The 12,439-nt window shown below is 49.8% G+C and overlaps 1 protein-coding gene across 1 annotated transcript in view; it reads left to right on the forward strand.

Annotated features, from left to right (window-relative positions):
- RHPN1 (rhophilin Rho GTPase binding protein 1) overlaps window positions 1–12,439 on the forward strand; it is a 36,843-nt gene that overhangs the window by 7,548 nt on the left and 16,856 nt on the right. Inside the window, exons 3-7 of the mRNA XM_027909580.1 lie at window positions 4,267–4,382; window positions 9,104–9,232; window positions 10,699–10,774; window positions 11,097–11,174; window positions 11,986–12,110. Of these exons, the coding sequence (XP_027765381.1) occupies window positions 4,267–4,382; window positions 9,104–9,232; window positions 10,699–10,774; window positions 11,097–11,174; window positions 11,986–12,110 (524 nt within the window). The remainder of the gene's footprint in view (window positions 1–4,266; window positions 4,383–9,103; window positions 9,233–10,698; window positions 10,775–11,096; window positions 11,175–11,985; window positions 12,111–12,439) is intronic.

Here is a 12,439-nt window from a genome sequence, read left to right on the forward strand (position 1 = left end):
GTGGGAATTCTCTGACTGGCAGGAATCCTGGGGGTGGCTGAAGCTGGCCTTGGAGATGGCCCAGCTTGGTCCATGCTCTCCCAGTACCTCCAGGAGCTTTCCCTGCAATCTTAGGGCTGCCACTTCATTCCCAGCTTCCAACCCCTTCCCCTTTTCTCTGGAGAGATCCTTCTGGGCCTTTTCCCAGCACATTCCTGATCCCCTGGACGAGGATACAGCAGCACCTCCTCAAGCTCTTCCTTACAACTCCAGCAGCACATCCAAGGATTGTGTTTTCCCTCCTTTGATCCCTTAATCCCCTTCCAGTTTCGCTTTTCCTCCACTTGTCGCTCCTCTCCTGGAAACAAAAGTGTCCCTTTGTGCTTGGATTTGCCCTTTGGACTTGTTGGCCTCCACCCCCTGCTCCAGGTGATCCAGTTTGTCCTGGAAAAGCTGGGAGGGGAAGCCTGGTTTGGGCACGGATGACTCTTTCCAGGTGTGTCCTGTCACCCCAGAGCAATCCAGGCTCCATCTCCCGGGGCTCATTGGAGGTGGGGGAGTGCAAAGGCCGCTCTGAGCAAACATCTCCCCTGGGGATTTACTTCCAGAACCAGATCCAAGCGGGAATTGCCCGGTTTAACAGCCCAGGTGGGTCCTCCTGAGCTGAACAACCTCCTTAGTCATCCCAGGTGATAAGGGGGTTGAGTTGGCAGAACCCTTGATGACCTTCAAAGGGGGTTTATTCATCTTGGCCACTTCTGGAAAGGCTCTTCTGGCCTCTTTTATTTTTATTTTTTTTTTTTTTCCCTCATGGAAACCCTGGCTGAGGAATTTTGAGTTTTCCTGCCACCTCCCTGTGCTGAGGGGTCTGACTCAGCGGGGTTTTGCCGGTGGTTTCTGGGCTTTGCTCCCAGAAAACCGTGGGATGGGATGATCCTGGGAGTCCCTTCCCAGCTCAGCAAGTCCTGCTGTGTCAGAGGGGATGAACTCCACGCCTCGGTTGACCCCACCCCTCCTTCCTCCTCGTGGCTTCCTTAATTTACCCCCTCCCCTCCCTGCTGTTCCCCTTCTCCCACACAATTTATGGGAGAGTCCTCTCCTCTCTTTTCCTTTCCAACCACCCAGGAAAAGTCTCATTTTCGACGTGGCCACTTCTTCAGACCCCCCCAAAATCACAACCCCAAAGCCTGGTTGAAAGGACCCCTCTTTCTCCTGACCTTCCAGGCTTGACCTCAACCTGGATGGAATTAAAGAAGGAAAATCCCTTTTATAACCCAAAAGTGGGTTTTGTGTGGGGTTGTTCTTTTTTTTCCCCACCCTATCCCCTTATGTAAGTTGGTTTTAAATCCATCCCTGCTTATTTGGGAACTCCTGCTGTGGGTTTTGGCTGCAAATTGGGCAGGAAAAGCTTTTGGGATCCTGGGAAGAGAAGCTGTTGGAGGGTGGACGTGGTCCCTTCTTCACTCTTGGCTTCCCCCAGTTATATTTGGATTTAAAAATCACATTTTTACACTTGTGATGGTGTTTTTTTTCCCCTGGACTGAGTGTTTAATTGAGGAGCTGCATTTCTCCACTCTCCATGGAATTTCTGGGATGCTTTTCCATTTCCAGGAGCAGCTGCAGCCTGGGCTGTGGGTTTTACCTGGTGGTGGCTTTTGGAATGATGTTTCTATTGATCCATGCCAGGCAGGGGATGATGTTTGGGGAATTCCTCTTGAGATCCAGAGGTGCTGGAATCCCAGGAGCTGCTGCATTTCTCCAACTCCATAAAAAAACTGAGGAAAACGAGGTGTGAGGAGATCACCAGAAATCCTGAACTGAGATCCCGACCCAAGGTCCTCCCAGGGCTTTGCTTTCGCAGCAAGGGCTCCAGTACCTCATTTTCCAGTACATTTTGGTGTTGGATTGAGAACCTGGATGGGATCTGAGAAATCTCATGGAATCTGGTGGAGAAGACACTTCCCAGACAGGGAGAAAACCCTTCCCAGCTCTACAGGAGTTTCCCAGGGGGAGAAATCAACTTCCTAAACCCCTTCATCGCTCTCGAAGTGACATCTTTGACACATTTGGAATATCTTGGAGAGCTATCCCAGTGTTTTCCTCTCCTCCATCTCCCTCCTTCCCTTCATTCCCCCCTTTTTTTTTTTCCTCCACACAAAGTGTCCATGGACATTCTCTGTTGTTTTGGGAAGTCCTTCCCCTCGTGCCTCTTCCCTCCTCTCTCCCCTGCAGTTCTCCAACTTCCTGCCCGTGTTTTCCAGGAGTTTTTGCTCCTCATTTCCCCTCAAAAAAACCTTTAAAATCCTCTGGCTGCTTCCAAACAAACCTTTTCCAGGAGGGGAGAGGTCTCAGGTGGTGAAATGTCCCACAGGAAGAGTTGCTTCCACCTCCAGGAGTTGCTCCGGGGGCTGTGGAGTTTTTGGATGGATTTCTGTGGTTCTGACGTGCCTCATTTGCATATTTTTGGGATCTGTTTCCCCGTGGATTTGTCTTGCTGGGCTCTGGATCTGGCAAATTCGCACAGATCTCGTCTGGAAACGTTGACATTTTAGCTTTGGAAGCTTTGAAAACTTGAACTTTGGGAGCTTTGAGTTCCAGTTATGGGTTAATGTCTCGGGTAGGAAGAAACGTCGTCAATTGCCGTGTTTTTAATCAGCTTTTAATTACTTAAAAAAATAATTGTGCATAGCTTGGGCTCCATCTGCACCAGCAGCTCTTTCTGGATGAGAGTTTGGTGGTGTCATCTTTGTTTGAGAGTCTCTGGGGGCTCAAATTTGGGTGTTGCCTTCGTGGTTGGGTTGGGTTTTATTCCAGGGATCGTTTCCAGTGGTGTCCCAGCTGGAGAAAACCTGGAATGATCCCTCCCTGGGCTTCCTGGGTGGGATTCCTCCTGCTTTTCCTTATTTCTAGTTGTTTTTTCCAACAGTGTTTGCAGGGTGGGTGGGTTCCTTCGGGGTAAATCCACAATTAAATTCCAGATGAGACTTTTCCTGTATTTGTTCCCGAGTGTTTCAGATCCAAGATTTTTGCAGCTTTCCCAAATAATTGGGATCTTGTGTTTCCAGCTTGTCCCTGGAATGATTTCATCAAATTCCTGGATTACCTTAAAGCCCTAATCCTGCAGATTTGTGGAGCAGATGGAGGGGCTCTGGCTCCTCGGGCTCCAATTTACCAATTAGGAGCCCGAATCCGTCACTTAACTGAAAATCCCAACGTTAATCCTGGATCCTTTTCCAAGGAGGCAGCACTTGGTGGACTTGAAATATGAGGCATGAGTTTTAAGGCAGCTGAAATCCATGAAAATGCCATGTTTTCCGTGCCCTGCTTGCCAATCCAAGCTGGGCTCCTACTTTTTTTGGGACCAGGATTTCTTTCTCCTTTCCTGCTTCCAAGAAAAATCATTTGTTAGAAGGGATTTTTTTATTTTTCCAGGTCCCACGAGGACCTTCTCTGTTTTCTGGAGGGGTAAGCAGGAGGTCCATGGAATCGTGGAATGGTTTGTGTGGGAAGGGACCTTCAAAACCATCGAATTCCAAGCCCCTTTCATGGGCAGGGATAGTTTCCAGTAGCCCAGGTTGCTCCAAGCTGGCCTTGGACACTTCCAGGGATGGGGCAGCCACGGTTTCTCTGGGAATTCCTTCTTGGATTTGGGACTGTTGTGACCCATCCAGGAGGATGAGGTGAGACCTGGTGAAGTCCTTGGATACTTCTTATGTGGAATAAGGCAGGGAAGGTGTTTTGGGCAGGATGAGAGTGGGAATTGTTGGAGCTCTGGGGAGTCTCTTGGGTGGCAGAACCCCCCCTTGATGTGGTGCCAAGAGGTCCACCAGCAACCTCTGGAGGGAAAACAGTGGGAAACAGGTTTTCCAAAGGAAGGAAGAGGGTGAAATGTGGCTCTCTGGAATGTCTTTTAATGTTCCAGAGGATCTTCCTGTATTTAGATGGGATACTGGGAAGGAATTCTTCTCTGTGTGGGTGGGGAGGGGCTGGGATGGAATTCCCAGAGAAGCAGTGGCTGCCCCATCCCTGGAAGTGTCCAAGGCCAGCTTGGATCACCCTGGACTATTGGAAGGGGGTTGGAACTGGATGACCTTTCAGGTCCCTTCGAACCCCAACCCATTCCAGGATTCATCCCTTCCCTATTTCCCTGTCTCCCTTTATTTATGCACCCACCCAACTCAAACCATTCCACCATTCCAAAGATTCTAAAAGTGCCCTTTTCATTCCATCCCAAAACCTCGGGGGAGGTGTTTTTTTTGGTGAGATCCTGCCCTTGTCTCCCAGCAGGGCTGTGATCCCTTTGCCCAGACCCAACGGAGCAAACTCCAACATCGCCGGGCCCGGATCAACCAGCAGATCAACAAGGAGATGAGGATGAGGGCGGGAGCAGAAAACCTCTTCAGGTGAGTCCTGCTCTCCTGGACATCCCTCAGGAATCTGCTTGGATGTGGGAACGTGGTCTTGATGTGGTTGGGGTTTTTTTTTTGGCTCAGCCTTCCCTTGGCTCGGAAGGATTTATCCTGGAAATTCCTGTTCTCCCTTTTAATTAAAAATTGCAATTTGGGAGTCCCAGAAGGTTGTGAGGAAGGAGGATGGGGGCAGATGGGATGATGGGAAGAGATGTTGGACTGGGAAGGAGCTTGGAGTGGAAAAGTCCTGCTTGATAATCCAGCAAGTGGCTGACAGGGATATGTTGGATTCAGTCGGGAGGAGGTCATGGAGATGCTCCAAGGGCTGGAGACAGGCTGGGATGTTCATCTGGAGAAGGGAAGGATCCAGGGAGACCTTGGAGCTCCTTCCAGAGCCTAAAGGGGCTCCAGGAGACCTGGAGAGGGACTGGGGACAAGGGATGGAGGGACAGGACACAGGGAATGGCTTCAAAGTGAAATACGGGATCTTTAGGTGGGATACTGGGAAGGAATTCCTGGCTGGGAGGGTGAGGAGGGACTGAAATGGAATTCCCAGAGAAGCTGTGGCTGCTCCATCCCTGAAAGTGTCCAAGGCCAGCTTTTCCCAGTGCTGGATGTCCCTTTCAGGGCAGAAATTTTTCCTGATGTCCCATCCAAACCTGTTTTTTCCTCCCCCAAAAAATCCCCTTCCTGGTGCTTCCAGGGATGCAAATCCTGGGATGTTTTTCCCCAAAGGGCTCTTCTCCCTTCTTCATGGATCATCATCGTGGAAAGACCATCCCAGAAATGCATCTTCCCATGGAATCCTGGAATGGGTTGGGTTGGAAGGGACCTTCAAGACCATCTCATTCCACCCCCTGCCGTGGGCATGGACACATCCCACTATCCCAGGTTGCTCCAACCCGGCCTTGAACATTCCAGGGATGGGGCAGCCACAGCTTCTCTTGGAATTCTCTTCTTCTCCAGAGGATCCTGAAGGTCCCTTCCAACCCAGCCCACTCCAGGATCCTCTGGAAGGTGCATTCCTGGGGTGGTGCCACCACTGTCACCTTTCCAGGCTGATGGATTTCAGCTGCTCCACCCCCACAGGATCCAATTCGTTGACGCCGTTCCCTTTGGAATGTTTTTGGGACAATCACACGATTTTTTGGCAGCTATTTTATGTATTTTTTAACCCCCAAAATGACCGTTTTTAGCATCTCTTTGCCTCGATTTCATTTCTCTGGAATATATTGGATCACATATCCAGGGCAGGGCTGGAATATAAGAAATAATCTCAGAAAATACCATAAAACTGCCCTTTTATTTGGGCATATTTTCCCAATATTTTGATATCCTTTTTTTTTTTTTTTAATCCTAAATAAAATAAGAATGACTTCCCACAAACCAAATCTTAATTACCCAGGCAGGGAAATGCACTGAGGAGGCATTTTTTTTCTTGCTGCCTCAGCAGTTTGATGTCCTTTGGAGCAGCCACTTTCCCTCCCTCCCTCCCTCCCACAAATCCACTTTGCAGCTGAGTAATAAGGTGGTTTTCTGGGAATTCCAGTGCTCCGAGTTTAGGAAAGCTTGGAAACCTGGGAGTGGGTGGGAATAAATAATCCAATTTGTGGGTGAATTAAAGGCTGAGGAGGAGGAGGGGGGTTGTGTTGTAAATCTAGAGGTGATTGCTTCAGAATTATAGACTTGTTTTCCATGGGTAAAATTCCATTGGATCTCTTCAGGAAAGTCCTAAATGGAAGAGGGGAAATGCTGTCCAGAATTTGTGGTTGGACTTGGTGGTTTCTTCATCTTTAAAATTAATTAAAAGCCAGCAAAATGCTTGGAAAAAAATGCTCTGACTGTTCTGTGGAACAGAATTTGGGGAATTTTCCATGGATGGAGTGTTGGGAAAAAAATTCCTTTTGGGGTTTGTTTACTGGGAAAATAAATGAGAAGAGGCCAAAGAAACCTTTTCCTTTCCTATTCAAAAACCTGGAGTGAGGGGGGAGATAAAGGTGATAAAACAGGTGGTTGGAAAGGAATCCAATAAATCAGGAATGTTTCTTTGGTGCTGGGAAAGGGCTGATGATTAGAGGGAAGGAAGTGCTGGAGACATTGAGGGCTCTGGAATGGGGTGGGAGCTGCCCCAGGAAAGGGCTCTGTGCAGAATTCCTCAGGGAAAGAGTGGAGAGTTCCCCTAAATTTCCCCTCTGGAAGTCCTTGCTCTTAATTAGGGAATCCAGAGGAGCCCATGGAGATGCTCCAAGGGCTGGAGCCGGGCTGGGAGAGCTGGGGATGTTCACTTGGAGAAGGATCCAGGGAAGACCTTGGAGCCCCTTCCAGGGCCTAAAGGGGCTCCAGGAGAGCTGGAGAGGGACAAGGGATGTAGGGACAGCACACAGGGAATGGCTTCAAACTGAAATACAGGAGCTTTAGATGGGATATTGGGAAGGAATTCCTGGCTGGGAGGGTGGAGAGGTGGTGGAATGGAATTCCCAGAGAAGCTGTGGCTGCTCCATCCCTGGAAGTGTCCCAGGCCAGGTTGGAGCAACCTGGGCTAGTGGGAGGTGTCCCTGCCCATGACAGGGGATTGGAACTGGATGCTCTTGAAGATCCATTATATTGTATTTTCTATCTATTTCTAGGATATAAACATACAGGGAATAGGATTTTTTTTCCTCCTTTCCCAATTGTTTTCTATTTGCTCTTCTCCAAAGCCCAGCTGGACAAGGAGCAGCTGTTCAGCTTTGCCATTTAGTGAACTGATATTCCTAAACCTGGGCATGAAGGAAAGGGAAAATAAACAACTATTGACCACTCTGGAATCTTTTCTAACCCATAAACCAAAGCCCAGGTGCTCCAGGGTGGGAATCCTGAATCCCAAAACACAGGGACGAGTTTGGAGAGAGGATGAAGGGGCATCCCAGACTTTGCATCCCAAGGGACACCAAAACTGGTTTATAGGGACAAAACCTGCTTTATAGGGATTGGATTATAGGGACTGGTTTATAGGGACTAAACTGGTTTATAGTCACTAAAACTGGCTTACTAAATACTGGTTTATAGGAATTGGTTTATGTGGACTAAAAGCTGGTTTAAAGGGACTAAAAGCTGGTTTATAGGGATTGGTTTATAAGAACTAAAAACTGGTTTATAGGGACAAAAACTGGTTCAGAGTCACTAAAACTGGCTTACTAAATACTGGTTTATAGGAATTGGTTTACAGGGATTAAATACTGGTTTATAGGGAATATATCCTGATTTGTAGAGATTAAATAGTGGTTTATAGGGACTAAAAACTGGTTTATTGGGACTAAAACTGTTCATAGTCACTAAAACTGGCTTATTAAATACTGGTTTATAGGAATTGGTTTATAGGGATTAAATACTGGTTTATAGGGACTAAACAGTGGTTTGGATGGATGGATGGTGCTGATCCTGCACGAGGAATTCCAAGGGATGTCCCAAGGGAAGCAGCCCCGGGAATTCTTGGGCCCTGCCGTGGTTTTGGCTTCGTTTGTTGGGAATAAACCCAATTTCATCCCACTGGGAAACCCCAGCCAGGAAAGGGGGAAGGAGGAGGCACTAAAACCAGGTTTTAAAAGCAAACCACCCCCTTAAAGATCCAATCCACAAAAAAAACCCACTAAAATCCAAGGAAATGTGACCTGAAAAAACCAGAGGGAAGAGATGCCCTGGCCAAGCAGAGCCCATGCACGTGGTGTTTTCCCTGGAAAAAAACCCCATCCATGGGATGTTTTTGGCAGCAGGAGCCTCTTCCAGAGCGTTGGGAGCTCTGAGTTCTCTCCCTGCTTTTCTTGGGAGCAGATCAGGAGGGTTTTAATCAGCCTGGGAGCTCGTCCTGCTGGGAACAGGCGGCTGAAATCAATCCCTGGGGGTTTCCAATTCCGGATTCTTGGAGCTGGGAAGGTCGGGAAGGTCTGGCCCTGCTGGGTGAGCTCAGGGAGTCTCTTCTCTTGTGGACAAAAAATGAGCTTTTTCCACCTCCAATCCAACCTGGAAGAGGGTTTATTTGAGGTGGGGGAGCACCTGGAATGTGTTCACGGGCAAATCTGGGAGCTGCACTGGAAATGGGAGCAGGGAGGGGAAAGGGGAAGGTTTCTCTGGGATGGGAATAGCTGGATGCAGCAGTGGAAGGAGTTTTGGTTGCAGCCAGGTGGTCTGGGATGCTCTGGAAGAGGAAGGATTGCCTGGTCCTAAAAGGCTGGGAGAGCTGGGAATGTTCAGCCTGGAGAAGGGAAGGATCCAGGGAGGTCTTGGAGCCCCTTCCAATGTCTGAAGGGGCTCCAGGAGAGCTGGAGAGGGAACTGGGACAAGGGATGGAGGGACAGGACACAGGGAATGGCTGTAAAGGGACAGAGGGCAGGGATAGATGGGATATTGGGAAGGAATTCCTGGCTGGGAGGGTGGTGAGGGGCTGGAGTGGAATTCCCAGAGAAGCTGTGGCTGCCCCATCCCTGGAAGCATCCAAGGCCAGGTTGGATCAACCTGGGCTAGCGGGAGGTGTCCCATGGTTGGAATTCCAGGATCTTTCAGGTCCCTCCCCACCCAAACCCTTCCACAGTCACACGAAGAACCTTCCGCCTTTCCAGTTGTACAGGAGAAGTTTGGATGGATCCACCCGATCCACTCCACCCCTATCGACCCCAACAACCAGCCATGGATAAACAAAGACCTGGATGAGGTTTGATCCCAAGGAATTTGCCTTGCAGGGCCACCAGCAACCACAAGGTGAAGGAGACGGTCGCCCTGGAGCTGAGCTACGTCAACTCCAACCTGCAGCTGCTGAAGGAGGAGCTGGAGGAGCTCAACAGCAGCGTGGACATCTATCAGAACGACAGGTCCATCCGTGGGGACGGCTGGGAAGAGCTCCTGGATCCCTCGGGAATTTGGTTTTATCCTCAGGGTGTAATTTTGGGGAGATTGGGAAGGAGTTTTTCCCTGGGAAGGTGGGGAGGTGGCGGGATGGAATTCCCAGAGAAGCTGCAGAAGTGTCCAAGGCCAGGTTGGAGCGACGTGGGATAGTGGGAGGGGGGGTCCCTGCTCATGGCAGGGGGTTGGAATTCCACAATCTTTTGGGTCCCTCCAACCCAAACAATTCCATAATTCTACGTTTGAGTGCCCATCCTGCTTTTCCTGGCACATGGGAAGGATTCCTGGGCTGCTGGGAACAAGGATGCAAAAACCAGGAGAGCACCAGTGACTCCAGAGGGTGATGGAATCACTCCATCCTGCAGTGCCATTAAAAGTAGGACTGGGATGACCTTGGCTGCTGGATTTTTTTTTTTAGGATCACAAGTTTCCTATGGAGAAAAACCCAAGGAAACTCCACCATCTCCAGGTGTTTCCTGCCCTTTAGAGGGTTCTTTTGGAGTCTGGATTTAATCCTGGATACTGATCCTTCTTCTTCTGCCCAAAAACAGGGATTCACATATCCTCGCCCGCATTCCCTTTCAGGGATTTTTGGCTTTCCCAGCCTTGTTTGCCCTGATTTCAGAAGAAAACAAGGGCAGCACCAATCCCAAACCTCTGCCCAGGACAAACAGAAGTCCCTTTGTTTGCTCCAGGCGTTGGATCCAAGTGGAAATCTCGTTAGGGAACGAGCGGTGACGGGTTTGCTGCCCTAATTATGGCTCTTGGAGCTGTTTGTTCGGGATGAAACGGCTGGAAGTGTGGGGGAAAAATTCCTTGCCCTGCTCCCCCTGGATTTTGTAGCTTCCTGTGCCTCTTTTCCTCGTTAATGAGCGATGGGATAATGAGTTATCAGGTTAATTTTGGAGGGAAGGAGGGGGAGGTGTGGTGGGATCCTGCCTGTCCCACCTCCCATCCCTCTGTCTGCCAAATTTTCTTGTCCCTAAACCCATCCCTTGGGAGTCCAGGTGTCCAAGGATGTGTGGGACTGTTCAATCCATGAAGGTGGGGAGGTGCTGGAAGAGAATTCCCAGAGAATCTGTGGCTGCCCCATTCCTGGAAGTGTCCAAAGCCAGGTTGGAGAGGGCTTGGAGAAAACTGGGACAGTGGGACATGTCCTTGCCCGTGGCAGGGGATGGAACTGGATGATCTTTCAGCTCCCTTCCAACCCCAAAAATTCCATGAAAAGCAGAAGGTGAAGGAATAAGAGCGATGTTCTCGGGTTCTCTTTGCGCTGCCATTCCCAAATTATTTTGGGAAGAGTATCCTTGTGCTGTGCCAAGGCTATCTTTAACTCTTTTTTAGGTGCAAAGAGCTGCTCCGTTTTAGTCCCTGTCACGCAGGATCCCTCCAAGACTTGGAGACCAAACCCCAAATAAATTGTTGTCTTTTCCAGTGAGTCCATCAGTGTCCCCATGATCCCTTTGGGATTGAAGGAGACCAAGGAGCTGGATTTGCTGGTCCCACTGAAGGTGAGTTTTGTGCCCTGGATGGATGGAAGATTCTTGAAGCAGCTGGGAAAAAAAAAAGGCATTTCCTAGTTTGGAACAGCTGCAATAAAAATAAAGTCTTGGGAAGAACCGAACTTAAAACATGGGAAAGTGGGAGATGAGGGTCTGGAAATGCTGGAGATTGTCTCGAAAGAAGGAGGAGATGGTTTTCCCTGTTTCCTTGTGGGCAGAGCTGGCAAATTGCTTGTCCAGAATTATCCAAAGTCCCCCTTTAATCATAAAAATCTTGTTTTGAGGGGTCACTCAGAGTTTTCTCCTGTTTTTTTTTTATTTTTCCATCCAGGATTTCATCAGTGAACACTATGGGGAGGAAGGTGTCCTGTTTGAGAAAGAAATCAAGGAGTTCATGGAACTGAGGCAGGTTGGTGTCCCTTGGGATGCAAAGTCTGGCTTTGGCTTGTCTGGGATCACTCCTTGAAAATGCCACGTTTTGCTCTGGGATGTCCCTTCATCCTCTCTCCAAACTTTCCCCTCGTCCCTGTGTTTTGGGATTCAGGATTCCCACCCTGTAGCACCTGGGCTTTGGTTTATGGGTTAGAAAAGATTCCAGAGTGGTCAGTAGTTGTTGATTTTCCCTTTCCTTCATGCCCTGATTTAGGAATATCAGTTCACTAAATGGCAAAGCTGAACGACTGCTCCTTGTCCAGTTGGGCTTTGGAGAAGAGCAAATAGAAAACAATTGGGAAAGGAGGAAAAAAAAAGTCCTATTCCCTGTATGTTTATATCCTAGAAATAGATAGAAAATACAATATAATGGATCTTCAAGAGCATCCAGTTCCAATCCCCTGTCATGGGCAGGGACACTTTCCGCTATCCCAGGTTGCTCCAAGCTGGCCTTGGACACTTCCAGGGATGGGGCAGCCACAGCTTCTCTGGGAATTCCATGCCAGCCCCTCCCCACCCTCCCAGCCAGGAATTCCTTCCCAATATCCCATCTAACCTTGGGAAGCCATTCCCTGTGTCCTGTCCTTCCATCCCTTGTCCCCAGTCCCTTTCCAGGTCTCCTGGAGCCCCTTTAGGCTCTGGAAAGGACTCTAAGGTTTTCCCTGGATCCTTCCCTTCTTCAGGCTGATCCACCCCCATTCTCAGGGAGTCTTTCTGGGGGGGGGGCCTCAACCTCAGGGATTTCCCCCCTCTTTTCCCACTCCCACATCTCCTCTCCCATCCCCCAGGCCATGCGCACACCGAGCCGCAACGAAGCCGGGCTGGAGCTGCTGATGGAATATTACAACCAGCTCCACTTCCTCGACAGCCGCTTCTTCCCTCCCACCAAACCCCTGGGGGTCTTCTTCCACTGGTTGGTGCCGCTTCCCCCATCCCTCCCGGGGCACTGGGAGGGAGCTGGGATCAAACCTCTGCGATGGGATACACAGAGAGCTGGGCTTGGTGGGCGCTGGGGCGGGTTAATTAGGGGAGGAAGGGGGAAACCGGAATGAGGAAGGGGGAACATGATGAACCATGATGGGAGTGGTGGCTCCCACGTGGAGCACCGACCACCCTCCAGGCTCCTCCTGCGTCCACGGGCAAGGATGGAGTGGTTTGGGTTGGGAGGGACCGTCAAGACCAGCTCTGGGGGTCCATGCCGGGCGGGTGGGCAGCTGCTGACCCTTCCCTCGTGCAGGTACG

Source organism: Empidonax traillii, unplaced genomic scaffold (assembly GCF_003031625.1).
Source record: "Empidonax traillii isolate 1590-97213 ecotype Southwest subspecies unplaced genomic scaffold, ASM303162v1 scaffold2231:size98615, whole genome shotgun sequence".
Classification (NCBI taxonomy): domain Eukaryota; kingdom Metazoa; phylum Chordata; class Aves; order Passeriformes; family Tyrannidae; genus Empidonax; species Empidonax traillii.